Raw genomic sequence first — 19,334 nt, 5'->3', positions numbered from 1 at the left:
AGTAGATGTGGCAACCCCCCCCCCAACCAAGTTCTGCTCTTGAGTAGACATCACTGCCTTCTCCGGTAGTAACCTGTCTCAGGGACTCCCCTGAGACTTGCACTGTTGTCCTTTGGGGTTCAGTGACTAAGGAATGCTCATGGGAGGTTAGAGAAGGTGGCACTCACTGATAGGTGTGGGGACTGACCTTAGGAAAAGAGTGGCACCTGTGACTTAGGAAGCCACTCAGTACAGCTAGGCATGGTGTCCCTGGAGGTGGAGTGAAAGAAGGCCATGTCTTCCCAGAACACACAGCCACACTATTGGATCACAGGAAATGTATTCTTAGCAAACTCAGTGGGTACTCATTAGCAGTCTGAATAAGAGAGAAGCATAAGGAAGATTTTCAGTAGTGTTTCTTCTGTCATATAAAAGGAATGTCCTAGAACCACAAAATTTGGAACTTATAACTCAAGAGTTCCAGTGTAGGAGTTTGGCTGGGCTGATATCGTACATGTATACCCGCAGCTCACTGGAGGGTAAAGCAGGCTTTGGAGAGACTTCTTTTTTTTTTTAAAAAATATTTATTTATTTATTATGTATACAATATTGTCTGTGTGTCTGCCTGCAGGCCAGAAGATGGCATCAGATCTCATTTCAGATGGTTGTGAGCCACTATGTGGTTGCTGGGAATTGAACTCAGGACCTTTGGAAGAGCAGGCAATGCTCTTAACCGCTGAGCCATCTCTCCAGCCCCTTGGAGAGACTTCTTTACCCTGGCATTCCTTTTGAGTTGAGGAAATCTTGTGATGACCACCACACAAAGACTGTAGAACTTTATCCTGTGCTAGTTAAACTGAAAATGTTTTTCTCCTTTCAGATTTACAGGAACAGACGGACCAAGTGGTTTTGGCTTTGAATTGACATTTCGTCTGAAGAGAGAAACTGGAGAGTCTGCCCCACCAACATGGCCAGCGGAGCTGATGCAGGGCCTGGCTCGATATGTCTTCCAGTCAGGTAATAGCCCAGAGGCTGCTGCTGTTCTGGTCCTGTGACTGTCAGTCTGGTGGGCGTTGGGAGCTTGCAGGTGTATTTTGATGTCTGCAGAGTCCTTTCGTGGGTGGGGAACCATGTGGACCTAGGCAGAGACTGTGCCAGTGTCCGGATGCCCTCAGGCTTTGTTGCTGTCTGTCATAACTAGCCTGTTCCCTGTGCCCAGTGGCCTGACTGTCTCCATGTCTGTTTCGAAGCCTCAGGCACATAAGCTAATCTTGGCTCAGCCTGGGCGAATGATAGAGACTGGAACTTGTTCCTTTCCCTCACAGGGTGGAGGGTTGCTAAAATCAGAACTGAGTTAGATTATTCAGATGCCCTCTAAGAGATTGCTCTTTGCTCCTAGTGCCCACTGGGGACTGCTGCAATGGATCTTGGGTAAAGTCTTTGTGCTGGGAATGTTCATACTTTTTATCTCATTCTGTCAGCACCCTCCAGCCTATGAAGGCTTCATAGCCCCAGAATATCTCTCTGTGGCTAGTTATGTGACCTAGATTTTTATCTTTGATTTGGTGTATGGACTCCTTCCCTCTCCATCCTTTCCTAACTATACATAATGGACTTGACAAGTTTGAATGACACTTCGCTAGCCTCTAAGAGCTAGGATGACAGGTTCATACCTGCACCTAGGTGAGAAAGAGAATGTAAGACAGGGGTTGGAGCTGGGTCTTACACATAAAGGCGAGCGCTCTGAGACTGACCTATAGCCAACATACTTTATTTTTATTTATATCAGCATACTTTATTTTTATTTATATTCAACATACTTTATTTTTATTTATATCCAACATACTTTATTTTTATTTTGAGACAGGGTCTCATTAAGTTGTCCAAGTTGACCTTGAACTCACTCTTTAGCCCGATTCAGGCCTGCACCATCAGGTCTAACTTTGAAAATAGGTTTGTCTTTGATGTAGAATTTTATCTTCTGTGGGAACGGGGGCTCTAAAGATGAGGTGGTACTCCACTGCTTGTTAAAACATTCATTTTTGTCCCTACTTAGGGAAATGTAAAGTAAATGTTACAAAATACTCGTAATTTCTAATGTGAAGTAATTTTATAATATAAATCAGATTTGTATTAGTGACTGTTTTATTTTGCCTTTTTTTTGGTGGGGGCACAGAGAGTCTTTATATATAGCTCAAGTTGGCCTTGAACTCTCAATCCTCAAGTGATTAAAAAGGATGTTGGGACTGGGGAAATGGTTCAATAGGTAAAGGTGCTTGCTGCTACCCTGACCACCTGAGTTGGATTCCTGGGATCCTTATGGTAGAAGGAGAGAACCCACTCCTTCAAGTTGTCCTCTGATCTCCACATATATGCCAGGAAACATGTGCCCACACACATATACACAAATAAATGTAATTTAAAAAAAAAAAAAAGGAGGAGCCTGCTGAGCCGTGGCTTGATCCCTGGAACCCAGATAATGGAGAGAACCAGCTCCTCAAATTGTTCTCTGACTTCACGTGTGCCACGGCATGCACCTTCATCTTCAGTAAATAAGTTGTTAGGAGACAAGAACTCAAAGAATCGCTCTACAGATTACTTATTTATTGATAGGAGGAAAAAGAGGGACTAGAGAGATGGCTTAGTGGTTGTTCTTTTTTTTTATTATTATTAAGCATACAATGTACTGCTGGCAAGGAGGTTGTGAGCCACCATGTGGTTGCTGGGAATTGAACTCAGGGACCTCTGGAAGAGCAGCCAGTGCTCTTACCCTCTGAGCCATCTCTCCAGCCCTTAGTGGTTGTTCTTATGGAAGACTTGGGTCCAGTTCCCAGCACATACATGATAGCTCACAACCTCCTGTAACTTCTTTTCTAGCTTCCATGGGCTTTTACTCATGGATGTACAGACATACGTGCAGGCAAAATACTCATATACATAAAACAAAAATAAATACATTTGAGAAAGAGACTCTTCTGACAAAGAAAGGTCTGAGCAAACGCCTCCACAGCTGAGATCAAGCTCCGCAGCACTTACAGCCAAGTGGTACTTTGTGTCTCTCTGTATGTGCTGTTCGTGTGCAAGCCAAGTATGAGAAGATAGCTGAAGAGCACTTTCCAAAAGGCTGAACCTAGATCCCAGTAAGTTACAGCCAAACGTGGCCATACTGTGGGCCATTCCACAGTGCCGCTTCCTGGATTCTGCCCAGCTAGGATTGTCTCTCCAATTTAAGGAAACTTGGTGGTTTACATGCTGTGTTTGATCCCTGATTCAACCCTGGGAGAAAAGGGCGTTTGTAAGCTGACTGGAAAGGTGAACTGTCTGTTAGGAACTGTCACTGCAGCAGTGACATTCCTCGTGCGGCTGTGGTATTGTGGTTATATAGGACACTGTCTTTGTTCTGGGGAGGCAAAGTTTGGAATGCTTATAGATAATGCTAAATGGTCCCGCAAAAAAGTAAGATGTGGGAGAAAGCAAGCGTGAAGTGTTATTGTGATTAGGGTATCTGGATATTCACATTACGCCTTCTGACTTCCCTATAGAACTGGAAATTTTTGCACTAAAAGTTTCCTAAGTGTGCTGACAACTGTGTGCTCTCAAGTCCCTTCTGCACCAGTGGCCCTCACAGCTTCTCCAGTGTAACTGCTGTCACTTATGCCTGCATATGTCTGCAGAGCAATCAGACACTTCAGAACAACAGGGTGACTCTCTCTTTCTCTTTCTCTCTCTCTCTCTCTCTCTCAAAAAAAAAAGATTTATTTATTTATTATGTGTACAATACTCTGCTTGCAGCACCAGAAGAGGGCCCCCAGATCTCATTACAGATGGTTGAGAGCCACCATGTGGTTGCTGGGAACTGAATTCAGGATCTTTAGAAGAGCAGTCAGTGCTCTTAACCTCTGAGCCATCTCTCCAGCCCAACTTCACTTTTAAAGTACAATACCTACTTTCTATTTTCCAGATTTTCTATGACACCATTGTATTAGTTAAGTAATAGGTAAATCGGGTAGTGGTAGATCACACCTGTAATTCTGGTGCCAAAGAGACAGAGGTAGGGAGACTCTGAGCTGAAGGCCAGCTTGGGCTATGTAGTGAAACACTACCTCAAAACAAAATGAAACAAACCAAAAAAAAAAAAAAAAGTAAATAGTTAAATAAGTCTACATTAAGTTTGTTGTTTTGGAATTTTACAGAGAGTAGTAAGTTATTGAAACGCAGGAAAGTGATGAGAACACAATGGTCCCTGATTGAGACAAGAGCTGCCTCTGGCACACAAAAGGTAGCACCTGGTATTGGTTTTTGCTTTTGTTTTGTTTTGTTTTATTTTGTGTTTAGAGGCAAACTCTCTCTGTGTAACCTAGGCCAAGTACTCGACCTTCTTCTGCCTTAGTTTCTTGAGTGCTAGGCTACTATGCTCAGTTTAAGTACTTTTTTTTTTCTCTTTCATACTGGGAATGGATCACAGGGCCATGTCAACCTTACAGTTGCAGAAGACAACATCGAGAAGGTTAGTAACACGTTCAAGATCACAGATTTCATAGGTGTGAAGGCAGGATTTGAGCCCAGGTAATGAATGAAGTACATTTTACCCCCAGTATTGTGTTGACAGGAACTCTGTGGACATCTGGTCTACCTGATGTCACAGGCTATACAATGAAAAATTTGAAGATCATCCATGTGGATAAATGCTGCTGGTTCACATGGCCACTCTGCTCTATGATGGCTCGCTCAGTGTTAATGCTCAGTAGGGTGACAGTCTGCAGTTCTTGAAAAATGGGGGAAAAAAGCATTTATAAAATCTCCAAAATCCTCTTAAATATGTATCTTTTATTTTTTAAAGCATTTGTGTGTGTGTGTGTGTGTCTGCAGCTACATGTGTGTGGAGGTTAGAGAACAACTTTGGTTGTAGTTCTTCAGGAACTATCTGCCGTATATATTTGATGACTTATTTTTATTTTATGTATATGTGTGAATGTCTGCATGTATGTATGTGTACCACATGTGTGCCTGGTGCCTTCAGAGGCCAGAAGATGGCATCAGGAGTGACAGGCTATTGTAAGCCAGCTACCATGTCAATGTTAGAAATCAAATCTCAGTCCTTTGTAAGAATAGCAAGTACTCATAACTGCTGAGCCATTTCTAGAGCCCCCAGTTCATTAGTTGTGGTTCACAGGAGACTGCCTGGCCAGCAAGCCTGAGATCTGCTTCCTCCTCCTCCAAGTGCTGGAATCCACAGGTGTATGCCACAGCATCCAGCCTTTTCTTTTAACTTTCTATTTATGAAAAAATCTGTGTACAAAATGCATATGTATCTGTGTAGTGTGATGAATTTTCACAAACTGAACAGACCCACATAACCAACACCCAAATCGAGAAATAAGCTAGTCCTCCAGAATCTCCGCATGTGCCTGACGGTGCCGTCACCACTCTTCCTCCCTGAATTTCCAGCACCTTTATCCTCTTGTTTTTGTTGTCTGCCATATTTATTTGTTCTTACAGGCCCGTGATCTTAAGACTGTATTGAATCAGGAGGTGGTGGTGCACGCCTTTAATCCCAGCTCTTGCGAGGGAGAGGCAGTTGGATCTCTGTGAGTTTGAGGCCAGCCTGGTCTACAGAACAAGTTCCAGGACAGCCATGACGTTACGCAGAGAAACCCTGTATAAAAAAGAAAGAAAGAAAGAAAGAAAGAAAGAAAGAAAGAAAGAAAGAAAGAAAGAAAGAAATGAAAAGAAAAAAAAAGAAAAAGAAAAAAGAAAGAAAAACTATATGGATCAGCAAACTCTTTTGCCAGGTTGTGATGGTTTGTTTGATAATGTCTTGCTTGTGCCTGTCAGATGCCTGCCTCAGCAGACCGTGGACATTTGGTGCATTGTCTTGCCCTAATGTAGAAAATCAGCAGTAGTCATGCAAATACAATTATTTAATTTGTATTTCACATTGTAAACCCAACTTGAATGAGATGTTGCTCTGAGGTTTTTGTTTTGTTTTGTTTTGTTTTGTTTTTTTGTTGTTTGAGATAGGGTCTCACTATGTAGCCCTGGCTATTTTCTGATTTTATGTAGTTGATTTGGGTACTTACCTAGGAAGCCCTGTTGTAAATGCAATGGAGTCAGTATGTTTTAGTGGGGCCATAAAGGAAACATTGATGCAGGATCTCTATAGCATGATTAGCTGCTCTTTAGATTGGATTTAGGCTGCTCAGGCTTTCAGAGTGGAACATTCTCAGCTTCAGAGAAAACCCCTCCTGTGGCTTGTAGCTGTCTCTAACCCCTGTGTGGTACACTCTACAGGGTCACATATGATCATAGTACACAGAATTGTGTGTTCTTTACTTGATATGTCCACAGATATACCTACATGAATAAAAGATATCAGAATTCTGTCTGGTAGCCTTGCCTCTCTGTTCTGTCCACTCTAAACCCATTAACTTCATACAAAGTACTCCACCCTCTTCCCCACCTAGTTGCATGTGAAGACATGCTGAGCAGTGTTGTCAAATGAGTGTTGAGACCTGCTTTTCTGTATTAAATATCAGGCAGATTTAGTACCAGATCAATGGCAAGCAAAGGAAAGAGGAATGAACTCTGGTGTGTGTAGAGCAGGGGGCGGCAATTGTCTTCACAGGGCCATCAGACAACAGTAGGCAGCCTCTGAAGTTTGCTCCAGAGTAACTCAGATGGGCCCTTAACTCATCTCTGGCCAACCCACTGGAAGGTTTGCTGAGTGTTGGGAAGCTAAGCCAGAGACAAAGGGGAGCAGAAACAAGTGTGGCCAGGGAAGGAACTTCTATAGATGGCAAAGCCTTCCTCCTGACTTTACTTGGCTTGTGTAACAGGAACACACAGGGGTTCAGGTGTTGCTTGATCTGTGTACTCAGTGGTGATGGTTTTGGTGTCGTGTGCCTGTCTTGTATTACATGATGATAACACTATATCCTTCTTCCAAGTTCTTAGTCTGCGGACCAGCAGTTGGAAGATTTTTTTTCCCCAATGCTTCTATGTCAGTCCTGAGGAGGGTTTCAGATCAGTTCTGCCAGGGTCATTTGACTACAATTGTTGGCAGCAGTGGTCCAAGTACAGCACCAGGGTCTATATGTAAGGTCCCGCTCACCCTTACTTCTAACTACAGAGGGTGGCAAGGGGATTCCTTAAGTAAGGAGTAACTGTTGGTAGAGAAAATAGGTGTGGCTCTGGCTGGCAAAATCAGTTGTTGATGGGGGGTGGGCGGTAGAGACACCTCTTAGTTCCGTGGTGGTGTGCACTGGGAGGATTGGTTAGAGCGGGCACCCTTCGTTCTGTCTCCTTGCGTCTTGATGTCCTGACAAGTGGGACAGCACTCTGACTAGAGTGCCCGACAACGACACTTTGTGCAGAATCAGCCAGAAGGGGGGCTGATCCCGTCTGGGTTGGCTTTCATTCAACACTATGGCTGCGGACCTGTGCTCTGCTCTGCTCTGGTCTGCTTCTCAAAGTGGCTTTCTCCTAGTCCAGGGATGACTGCACCTCAGGTCTACAGACAGTCTGAGCAATGCCTTTCCTTTGAAGACAGGTCTGTAGTGTAACAGCATGAAGGGACTGGAACCTTCTGTGCTGTCTGGCAAGAGAGCAAGCTGTTACAAAGCAAGGCTGGCCACACATTGGTCTCCTGCTCATGCTGGTCTCTTCCAGCTTCTTCACCATTGTATTTGTTACTTTCTTGTGACAAAGTTCTTGACAGAAGCAGCTTGAGAGAGGAATGGTCTGTTTCTGCTTAAGGCCTCCCAGAGGTTTGTATACAAGGAAGCCAGAGCAGGAGCGTGTAGTGCCTTGTTGCCATCTTAACCTTAAAGACCTGTTCCCAGCGTCCCTCTGCACCCACTGGGGACTAAGTATTCAGACACAGATGCCAAGGGGGACATTCACTTTCGGGTAGCATTGCAGATGTGTGACAAAGCTAGGAGCCCCTTACTGGAATCAGAACACTATGATGTTTGGAGCCTCCAACTGTCGCAATCTTGAGCCTAGTAAAACCTCTGTGTGTTATTAGGTTATCCAGCCTCAGGTATTTTGCTATAGCAACACAGAGAATAAGGCTGCAGGATACAGGGTCCAGATGAACAGAACAGTATCTACTGCTCTTTTTTTTTTTTCTTTCTTTCTTTCTTTTTTTTTTTTTCAAGATAGGGTTTCTCTGTGTAGCTTTGGAACCTGTCCTGGAACTCACTTTGTAGACCAGGTTGGCCTCGGACTCATAGAGATGCTCCTGCCTCTGCCTCCCAGTGCTGGGATTAAAGATGTGCACCACCACCACCTAGCTTAGTGTCTCCCACTCTAGAAAGCTGCAGACCCTGCCTGGAGTCCAAGGAACCTTGCCTACTGGTCAGGACCTGGGACAGTACAAAAGTGTCGTGAGGGAAGAAGAGAACGTTCCAGTTGTAGGACAGACAGTTGTCATTTCACCTGCTCCTGCAGATTTAGAGCCAAATCTAGCCTCTGGCAGAGTCCTTTGGAATGTCTGGAAGGTTTTCATGGTAAGCACATCAACACTCAGGAGCAGACATTTCAACCTCTGACTTCTCTATTTTGCAGTCAGTTTCTCTTCCTTCCCATTCACTTTTAACTTTTTGATCAGTTTATTCTTTCTTCTCAGATGGCCAGTGACAGCTCTTGCCCTACCCTCTGGGTTTCATTAGGAGGATGCCCCACCCCCATGCCATCTTGTGCTGCAGGACTTGATTCCTGAGTTGTTCTGCAGGAGAGAGCATCTGCTCTCAGTTCAGCTGTGGGTGGGTCTTAGCCAAAAATTCCAGGCCAACTTCACTTGAATTTTTAGGAAAAACACGGTCCCTACCCTTGTAATTGACACAGCGTAAGTTCACTTGCCTTTGCCTGCTGCTGTTTAATGGCAACCCCGTGACGGTTCAGACTCAAATAGGAAGACAATGGCGATTCCAGCAGGGACCTTTTCCTGAGCTGCCAGATCAGGGCAAAGGACCAACTGAACTGTCTGTGGTACTGACAGACTGGCACCACAGGGCTGGTTTTTAAATATTTCTTTTCTCTATTTATAAAAAAATTTGCCGCAGCCAGGGCGAAGCATGTACACACCTGAAATCCCAGCACTTTGGTGGTGGAGGCAGAAGAATTGTGAGTTTGAGATCATCCTTTGCTCTGTAGCGAGTTCAAAGGCAGACTGGGCTACAGGAAATCCTATCTGAAAAGCAAAAACAAACTCATAAATAATTGTTTGCTGGGCAGTGGTAGTACATGCCTTTAACCCCAGCACTTGGGAGGCAAAAGGCAGGTGGATCTCTGAGTTCAAGAACAGCCAGGGCTACACAGAGAAACCTTCTCTTGAAAAAACAAATAAAAATAAAAATTGTTGATTTTAAAACTCAAACAGATATGGCATTCAGAATTTTCTAATGCTCAGCAGCTCTATGTGTGTGCCTCCAAGACCGTCTAATGAACCCTGCTTTGTATGCTCTGGCCTCTTGAGCCTCCAAGGATCCAGAGGAGGAGCTGGGGAGAGGAACAGTTTTTCTTCTTCTGCGCTAGTTTACTTGTTTGCCTTTTGTGTACCTGGGTGCTAAAGATGCTGGGAATCCGAAGTGAAAGAAACAGGATTCATCCTAAGATAGAGACAGTGACTGGGAGATGAGCAAATGAGAACTAGATTCTGTAGAGAGCCAAGAGGAGGAGCAGAGAGCTCCAGATGCAGTGACTTGGTGGCACCTTTTAGGTCCCAGGGTTGGCGAAGGACAGACTGGAGACAAGAAGGAAGAGAAAGACATTTTTGACAGAGAAACAACATGTGTGCGCCCCTGGAGGAAGGAAAGAGCCTTCTTCAGCCAGCTGAGGGGCTGCGAGGCCTAGATGGGAAAGTGATAAACCTTGAGGCCGTCAGGACTGAGTCTGGATTTGATTCTGGGCAGTGGAGAGCTGCAAATGCCTTTCAAGGAGAGAGAGGGCAAAGGAGGAGCCTGGAGAATGAGGACTTCGTTCCTTATAGTAAGATGTGCTTGGATTTGAGGTACCTGCATTTTGGTTTGGGGTGTTTTGTTTTCTTTTGTTTTTATTTTTTGTTTTTTTGTTTGTTTTTTAAATATTTATTCATTTATTATGCATACAATATCTGCCTACATGTGTGCCTGCAGGCCAGAGAGGGCACCAGACCTCATTACAGATGGTTGTGAGCCACCATATGGTTGCTGGGAATTGAACTCAAGACCTTTGGAAGAGCAGGCAATGCTCTTAACCACTGAGCCATCTCTCCAGCCCCCTTTTCTTTTGTTTTTTTGAGACAGGTTTCTCAGTGAAACAGTTCTGGCTGTTCTAGAACTTGCTCTGTAGACCAGGCTGGCCTTGAACTCAAAGACATCTGCCTGCCTCTGTATGTTTGGGTTTTATTAAACATTTTGTTATCTGTGTATGAGTATTTTGCTACATTTGTAAGTGCATCATCTCGTGCATGCTGAGTACTCTAGGAGGCCAGCAGAAGTGTCAGGTCCTCTGGACTGAGTTACATATGGTTGCGAGCTGCCATGTGAGTGCTGGAAACAACCCAAGTCCTATGGAAGAGCAGCCAGTGCTCTTAAGCACTGAGCCATCTCTCCAGCCTCTTCCTTGCCTTCGAGAGTGGTTCTTCCCCAGAAGGTTCTGATGCTGTTCAGGGTTAAAGCTGAGCCATCACCCGCCGATATCTTGCTCTGCCATCCTTGTCCTTGGGAACCTTAGCTCAGAAAGACATTGCCCTGCCGCAGATGCCCAACCTCCCTACTAGCTCCCTAGCATCCCTCATGTTGTGTGCATTACTGCCTGGGCCTCAAGGGAATTCTGAAAGGAGATGCTCTTACCCAGGAGAGCTGGAGCCCTCTGCTTCCTGATTTGGATAAGCTGCCCTCATCGCCCCAGTCAGCTAACCAAAGCCAAATGGGGCTGCCATCTTGCGTTAGCATCATTTTTCTTCCTTCTAGTCTTTTTGATTTTCCTGACATTTTTCCCCCTTTGGCTGATTTATCCTCTTTTCTGGTTGCTATGGATCTGTAAAATATTTTCCCTTTCATCTGTTAGTAATACTGACCAACTGCAAGTCAAAACACTTTCTCTGCATTTCCCGGGATTTTAGATTAATAGCTGAAAGTTTGCATTCCTACCCACAGAAGGAAAACAGGTCAGTCCTCAGAAACGAGCCTGTGCTCCAAAGTCTAAGTGGTTTAGCCTGAACTAATAAATTTAAGCGTTTTTAGGGAAGACAGAGCAGGGTTGGTAAGTACAGCCCACAGGCCAAATTCTGCTGGCCACCTGCCCTGTACAGGAGACTGCGTGGAGTACTGTGTCCCTTGCCTCTGCCATTGCAGCTACTCTGCCATGACAGCAGGGTTAAGTGGTTGAGGGTGGGGTGTAGCTCAGTGGTAGAGCACTCGTTTCACAAGTGTGAGGGCCTGGCTTCAAATCCTCATAAACAAACGAAAAATCATTATATGACCTGTGAAATGCACAAATACTTAGTATCTGGCCGCTCCCGGAAAGCCTGACTTTTTCACTTGGAAAGTGCCTTCCACTCTGATAATACCAAAGTGCAGAGGTGACTGCCTGGAGTCTGAGGTTGCAGAGACTCTGAGGATAGAATCGCCTTAGCTACCTTCTGCATCCCAGCCACTATCAAAGGGGCCCTGTAGCCTAGTGCTCAGCTAAGGAGGGAGGGAATGCTGCAGGCTTGGGGCAAATTCCTCTGGCTTCCTAGGTCTGTATCCGACTTGCAGGCCTGGAGAACCCCTTGGAGCTTTAGTACAAAGAAGCTGTTTACCAGACCTTAACTGGGATAATTTACCCTCAGGCTGGGTCTCTCTTCTCTGGTGTCCTGTGGAGTCTTATTGCTTAACTGTCAATCTGAATGTGGCTCCTTTGCTTTTGTCACCTGCATTTTAGGGATGCTCCCTGCAGGGGGCACTGAAGACCACTGGCCAGAAGAAAGCATGGCTGGAGAGTTGCAGTGCTAGAGCCAGGTTTCTGACCACTCACGATAGGTTGACTTATTATTTAAATTCATTTGTGTCTGTTTGGTTGGCTTTGATGATCCTGACCGTAGGTTTAGTGAGGACTGAGGAATAATGTTGCAGGGCCCCAAGTGTCAGGCTTCCTGGGTTCAAATCCCAGGTCAACCAGGTGACATGCAGAGAACCTTAGGTCAGAGCCATACTTCCCCACAATGTTTCCTTCATCTGAGGAACACAGTTTTAGGTATGGGCAACTGCTGGTGCACTGCCAGGCACACACACAGAAACAAATAATAGTGTTGTAACACAGGCTGGCATCAAATTCACTATGTAGTCAAAGATGATTTTGAGCTCCTGATCCCCCTGCCTCTACCTCCTGAATACTAGGATTACTTTAAAGAGAAATAAATGGAAAGAAAGCCCAGTACTGTAACTCGGTGAGTTCCGATTCTGCTAACAGTATGTCCTCATCATGGGTATGTGAATGACTGGAGAGGGTAGTGATGTGTGGTGAGTCATTGGTGCTTCCTTTCTTCTACCTGCCATATCGAAATTTTCTACAGAGATGAGATTTGTTATTGAAAAATCAAGGACTGAAAAGATGCCTCAGGGGTTAAGAGCACTGACTGCTCTTCCAGGGACCCAGGTTCAATTCTCTGCACCTACGTGGTGGCTCACAACTGTCTGTAATTCCAGTTCTTGGGGATGTTACACCCTCACATGGACATACATGTAGGCAAAACACCAATGTACATAAAAATAAATAAATTAAAAAAATAACTTTTAAAAAAGAAAAGACAAACAGATAACATCAAAACAAAATCAAAGGGACAGCTGCTGGCTTGATCCATTCTTCCAGCCTTCTCAGTAGGAAATGACTGGCACCTCTAAGACAGTCACAGCACTGCCTGAGATCCCTGGAAGTGGATCCCACAGCTAATCAAGCCTTTCTTAGCTTGAGGTTCCAGCAGCATTTCTGACTTATCACGAAGCCCTTTCCAGGAAACTCGACCAGAGAGGAGAAAGGTGCTTGGTGCCCCTCCAGAGAGATGATGGCAAACATGCTGTTCCAGCTACTCGGGCAGCCAAGGGAGCCCAGGAGTTCAAAAGACACTGAGACCAGCTGGACTCCACAGCCTTTTTCTGCTTGGTGACAGTAACTCCAGGCAGCACATTCCTAGGGTGCCACTCTCTTCTGAGCTCTGGGCCTACCTACTCTAAGCAGACCTTGTTTAGTTTTGATACTTTAGGAGAACAGGATACTGTCTGTCACCTTTCACCTGGGCACATCTGGGTCCTCCCATGCTGAGCAGAGTAGTTACCTGAACCTCTGAAGCCTTTGTCCATTGTCTCAGACCAGACTTGCTAACGTCTGTCTTAGCTGGAGCTCTTTAACTTCCTAAATGTGACTTGATTGTTGTTTTCTCGACTGCTAAAATATTGAGGTGATACTAGAAACATGAAAAAAAGCAAGTCATAGAAAAATAGGTAGAGTTACATTTTTGTGTTTAAAAAAGAAAAAATGGGCTGGGTGGTGGCAGAGGCAGGCAGATCTCTGTAAGTTCGAGGCCAGCCTGGTCTACAATGTGAATTCCAGAAAAGCCAGGACTACATAGAGAAACCCTGTCTCAGAACCTCCTCCCCCAAAAAAAGAAAAAGAAAGAAAGAAGGAAAGAAAGAAAGAAATGTGATTTCAACACCTGGACTTCATTCCAGCCCAGAAAAAGCAAAAAGAAATGGGAATTTGATTACTCATCCTCATAGGAAAGTGGAACTGGCAAGATGGAGAAGGTGCTGGCTGATGCCAAACTTGAGTTAGATGCTCAGGACCCACAAGAAGAGAACCAGCTCCTCAAGTGTCCTCTGACTCGCACAGCATGTTCTCTCTCTCTGTCTCATACACATACACACAAATAAATCAACGAGTGTTTTTTTTAAAAAGGTAGGCACAGCTGAGAAGGGGCCGCGAAGAAATGTCGTCGTTGCTGTGCTTCTGTGCTTGGAGTCTTCGGATGACTGTGAGGACTGTGGAACTGAACATGAAGAAGAGATGTCGTCAGCACTTAGCCCGGGAGTGGCCACTTGATTTGTGTCATCCTCTGAGCATGTCTTTGACAGGAACTGATTGGACAGTTTTACTGAGTACCATACATGACGACATACCTTCTACGCCCATCTAGGAAGTCTTTGATGGTTTTTATTTTTAGACAGAGTATCGCTGTGTAGCTGAGGCTGGCCTGAAAGTTACTCCAGAGCCCAGGCTGGCCTCAAACTCATAGCAATCCCCCTTCCTCAGCCTCCCGAGTGCTGGGATAACAGCTGCACAACAGCATCCAGCTTGACTTCTTTGGAGCTGAGTAAATACAGCTCAGTGGCAGTGTTTGTGACAGCCAGGGTGTAGTGCTTCCTCGCATGGAAGTAGAATGGCAGACCCCTCTCCTGATGCGCTTTCAGCCGCCCACCACCACGCCCCCCAGATTAAATACTCTGCAAGGAACATGTATGGGCAACTTGCAACTACGCCCCCTTAGCTGAGGACAAATTCCTAAAGTGGGTTGCCAGGTTACGTGGTTCTGCACGTTTTGCAGTTTGTTGCCTATGGCCAACTGTCCTTTAAGAAGGAACGCAGGAGCCTTGGCGCTGCTGTCTCCTGCAACTGCCACACTCCCGCCTGCAGGAGCCCAGGCTCCAAGGAGATACTGTATCACCTCTAAAGTCCACGGGGGGTCACAGGAGTCTGCCAAGTTTTAAGACTTGAAAGCAGGCTCCATTCCAATATTAAGAAACTTCTCTGAGACTGGAAACTTACTTATAGGCTAAACATACTGGATCTCAACAAGCCATGCTTCCTGCACCAGTCCTGGCAAGGAGTCTGGCCAAAGCACAAATATTATCACTAGTATTCTTATTGCCTCTTCCTACAGTCAGGTCACATAGAATTGCTTATCCTTCCCCTCTTTCCTTTATCTGGAAGTACCAGGACCAGCGATACGGACAGCTAGGATCTGGACTTTACCATACACCTTTGTGTGCCGTCTGTGACCCAGCAGCCCCTCCTAGGCGCCATTTTCTACACAGCGTGTTGGTAAAGGAGAGTGGATCCAGACAAGGGCTGCTTGGAGACTGCCAGTTTCTCTGAGTTGTGCAGTGGGTGAAGAATGGCTAGAAAGGCAAGGATACTGGAGGTACCCCATTAAAGGGGGGGCTGGCAGAGTGTGGGGCTCTGACTCACAGCTGTGCTTAAAAACATGTGGTCCTGCCGCATGGCAAAGGGTTTGCATTTTTGTGTTTAAAAAAGAAAAAATGGCAGAGGCAGGCAGATCTCTTTAAGTTCAAGGCTAGCCCCCTCCCCCCTTAATGGAATTTAACTAGAAAACTGTTAGCTGCTTGTCAGGGCCTGGGAACATCTCCTTATGTGACTAAGCCTTAGGAGGCAGTAAGTAGATTCACCGTCTCAGACACTGCCCTGGTAAAGTCTGGGCAGTGTCCTGTGAGTGAAGCCAAGGCAAGCGGATCTTCCTTCTGCTCTCTTTTCTCTCTCTCCCCCGAAGAGGTAGCTTCTCCTCTCTTCTTCCTCCCCCCTTTTTCTCTTTGCCTCTTTCCCTCCTCTTCCCCCTTCTCCCCTTTCCCTTCCATAACCTACTAAATAAACTATAACAACTTTCTCTGCATGGTGTGCCTATCCGTTTCCCATGGGGCTCCCTGCTCGTGGCCTGCCGCCGCCCCTTGGGAACTGCGCCACAGCGTTTTACCATTACAGTATGGACTTGCCTGATTTGGCTATTTAGATGACTGACCCCGTGGCCGTTTGGTTTTCTGGATTTTTATTTATCTTACTTATTTTGACAGGGGGTCTGTGCAACCAAGAGTGATCTGAGACTCTCTGTACCTGACCTCGTGATCTTCCTGTTTCAGCCTCCTGAGTGCTAGAGTTACAGATGTGTGCCTTCACACCTAGCACAACCAACCATTCTTTTCTTTTTTTTAGATTTTATTTTCAATTATGTGTGAGGCGGTGTGGGTACGTGTGTGTGAGTAAATGCATGTGCCCTCAGAGATCAGAGTCATCATTGGATCCTCCAACAGCTGGAGTTATAGGCAGGTATGAACCTCCAGGTGTGGGTGCTGGGAATTGAACCCAGGTACTTGGGAAGGGTAGCCAGTGATTTTAACCACTGAGCCATTTCTCCAGCCTTAGGCCTTGGTTTTTGTTGTTGTTTTGTTTTATTTGAGATTTTGTTTGTTTTGAGACAAAATTTCTCTCTGTGTAGCTTTGGAGCCTGGAACTCGTTCTATAGACCAGGCTGACTTCAAACTCACAGAAATCTGCCTGCCTCTGCCTCCTGAGTGCTGGGATTAAGGTAGGCACTACCACTGCCCAAGTAGGGCTTGTATTTTTAGTGGGCAGACAAAACATCTAGTGGATGAAATCAATGGGGTTTTACTTGGAATAGCCATGGGCTGTAGCTAGGGGGACCTGTGAGCTCTTTCAGCAGTGAGGAGATTGAGGTGTCCTACCTGCCCCACAGGGAGTTCAGGAATCCAGGGTCTATCTCTGCTAGCCCTAGAGACTTACTTTGGGCACAAGCCTCTTGCTGTGACTCACAGTTTCAGGTACTTAGCTTCCTGGACTATGAAAGGGATTTTTTTTGTCCTCTCTCTGTAATTGTGGCTTTGAGCAAGAAAAAGGAACCCAGGGAGTGAGAGGTTTTAGTTTTTTGGTTTTTGTTTCGGTTTTTTTTTTTGTTTTGTTTTGTTTTTTAGACAGGGTCTTTATTGTGTAACCTTGGCTAGAGTGGAACTCATTTTGTAGACCAGGCTGGCCTCAAACTCAAAAGACCCACCTGCCCCTGTCTTTTAAGTGCCTGTGTTAAAGGTGTGAGCCACCATGCTCCAGCTGAGTGAGAGGTGCTTCATAACATTCCTATAGGAACAACCTTGTATCTCCCTTGGTTAGATTTCTGATCTTCCCAGCTCCTTTTGATGCCAGGCAAAACCTAGAAGGAATACCTTGTATGTTTCATCTTGCTTTTCTTTTGGTTTTGTAAAAGGGTCTCAGTTTTCACTTCTCCTGTGTCTACCTCCTGAGTGCTGGGATTACAGTCTCGCACTCCTGCCCGTCCTTCTTGGTCACGTGAATTCATATTCATTTCTACTCAGAGTCTTGCAATCACATTTAGCAAAATTCATATCAGGCAGAACTAGTTGAGAACCACACTCAAATAAATTTTTCAAGTTTCAAAATTTTCAAAAGATCCGGTAGGGTTGGAAAAGGAAATTCTTCTACCACTTGAGCAGGTGGAAGAACTTCATAAGAGGCTCCCACCTGCAGCAGCTCAGCTATGGCGACTTGGCCCTTTGACCACACGAACTCCCAGAGAACCTCCTGCCTCCCAAGTGCTGAGATTACCACTGAGTGCACCACTACCACCAACATTGTTCTCCTTCCTTTATTCCTTCCTTCCTTTCTTTCCTTTTTTGTTTTTGGTTGGTTGGTTTTGTTTGTTTGTTTGTTTTTGTTTTTTGAGACAGGGTTTCTCTGTGTAACAGCTCTGACTGTCCTGGAGCCTTGCTCTGTAGATCAGGCTTGCCTCAGCCTCCCTAGTGCTGGGATTGAAGGTGTGCTCCACCACCACCCAGCTTTGTTTTTGTCTCTTAAAGAATGGCTCTACGTTAGCCCTTCTCTGTTAGTAGGGCTTCTGTGTGTACACATGTGTAGAAAGGCAGGGTGCAGGTTTGTACAGCTGAAGCTTCAAAGCTCCAGAGTGTCCCATCATTTCCTCTCCCTGCGGGAGAAGGTGGAGTGTTAAAAGGGAGAGCTAATTACCTAGGATGCACTTTGATTTCACTCCTGTGTGATGTGTACGTCATCCTAGTCTGCTGCTGTCTTGGTTTCTGATGTCAGCCTTGCTGCACAACAGAACTCTTGGCTGGAGCTTAGGGATGGGGGTGGGGCAGACAGAGACGTGCAGGCTCCTGTTGAAGCTCACTCAGAGCTGTATTTAATGTCCTTGAGAGACAGGGTTAGTCTGATTTTCCCCAGCAAGAAGAGAGTCTGCTATTCCCTCTTGATGGGTTAGTGCTGCAGGCCAGGCGGACGTGGAGGCTGACTGGAGGAAGGACACTTAGGCCACTGGGCCACATATGGTACCCTTAGGATTAGTGCTGGGTCAGCCCCATCCACAGCTGATGTAAGCATTGCATGGGTGTATGAAGGGCTGCAGAGACCACTTGTGGCCTCCTAAAGCTCGGTGGGTTCTTTACTTCTGGCAGGAAACTAGGTGTGTGCATTTCACTTCTCTCCCAGTGTGGCTTAGAGTAGGGACAGTGTCCCTGCCTGTAATGCCAAACTTGGGATGGGATTATGGAGAGATGCAGTGGGGGCAGCCTGGGGACCCAGTCAGGACCCGATAAGGCAGAGCCAGGAGGATTGCCTTTGAACTTTATTCCTTGCACTGCCTCAGGCAGGCCTGGTTAATTCAGCGACTTCTGGGGAGTCATGATGCTTGTCCCAACCTGTATGTCTGCACCTAAGTGGACTGCAGCACACGTGGGGAGCTCTCGCCCTATTTCAAAGGAGACCTTCTCTGGACCCAGCTCCATTTTGCTGTCCCCAACAGCTGCAGCAGCAGCTTGGGCCATGGAAGGACGGAGCTGGCAGTTTAGATTCTCCCCATGTGCTTGGGTTTCACCCTGGCTCTTCCATAGATGAAGTGCCTCCCAATTGCACTCAATAGTCTGGGAGCATAAACCCCTCAGAACCCCCGCCCTGAGTATGGAGAAAGGACACCTGGGCCTTGACTGACACTGTGATCTGTGAACACCACAGCAAGAGAAGATAAGCTGGAAGTGCAGCTCTGTGGCACAGTGCCTGCCTGGAACATCCAAGGCCCTGGCTTTGGTTCCCAGCACAGTACTGTAGGAACAAACAAGTAAATGTCAAGGCCCTTTCTTGAGAGACTGTGGTTGCTGTGCCATGAGCAGCTTGACCTCAACATCGCCAGGCTTGAGTCTTCAGTCCATCATGGGCCTCCTCCTCTGTACAGCTCCCACAGACTTGATGCCTGGCACAAGAGTGTGTGTGTGTTCATGTGCATGTGTGTGCATGTTGAGTGTGTGTGGTGTGTGTATGTGTGTAGTTGGACTTTCTTGTTAGACTTCCTTTGGACCACCAGTCACCAAATGATGACATGGAGACTTATTTCCAACTAACTTAAAAAAAATATATTTATTTATTTATTTGTTTACTATGTATACAATATTCTGTCTGTGTGTATGTCTGCAGGCCAGAAGAGGGCACCAGACCCCATTACAGATGGTTGTGAGTCACCATGTGGTTGCTGGGAATTGAACTCAGGACCTTTGGAAGAGCAGGCA

At 45.8% G+C, this 19,334-nt stretch overlaps 1 protein-coding gene across 4 annotated transcripts in view; it reads left to right on the top strand.

The window, feature by feature from the left end:
• Window positions 1-19,334, top strand: part of Sufu (SUFU negative regulator of hedgehog signaling) — a 93,465-nt gene that overhangs the window by 25,432 nt on the left and 48,699 nt on the right. For 2 of the 4 annotated variants that reach the window (XM_085694042.2, XM_085694039.2), the window contains exons 3-4: window positions 860-996; window positions 4,445-4,486. In XM_085694042.2, coding sequence (XP_085550168.1) covers window positions 860-996; window positions 4,445-4,486 — 179 coding nt within the window. The remainder of the gene's footprint in view (window positions 1-859; window positions 997-4,444; window positions 4,487-19,334) is intronic. The other 2 variants (XM_085694043.2, XM_085694040.2) reach the window with 1 other exon arrangement.

The sequence above is a fragment of the Myodes glareolus genome, chromosome 7 (genome assembly GCF_982192425.1).
Source record: "Myodes glareolus chromosome 7, mMyoGla1.1, whole genome shotgun sequence".
NCBI lineage: Eukaryota > Metazoa > Chordata > Mammalia > Rodentia > Cricetidae > Myodes > Myodes glareolus.
The sequence above is the reverse complement of the archived record's forward strand: the minus strand, read 5'-3'. Positions and strand labels throughout refer to the sequence as shown.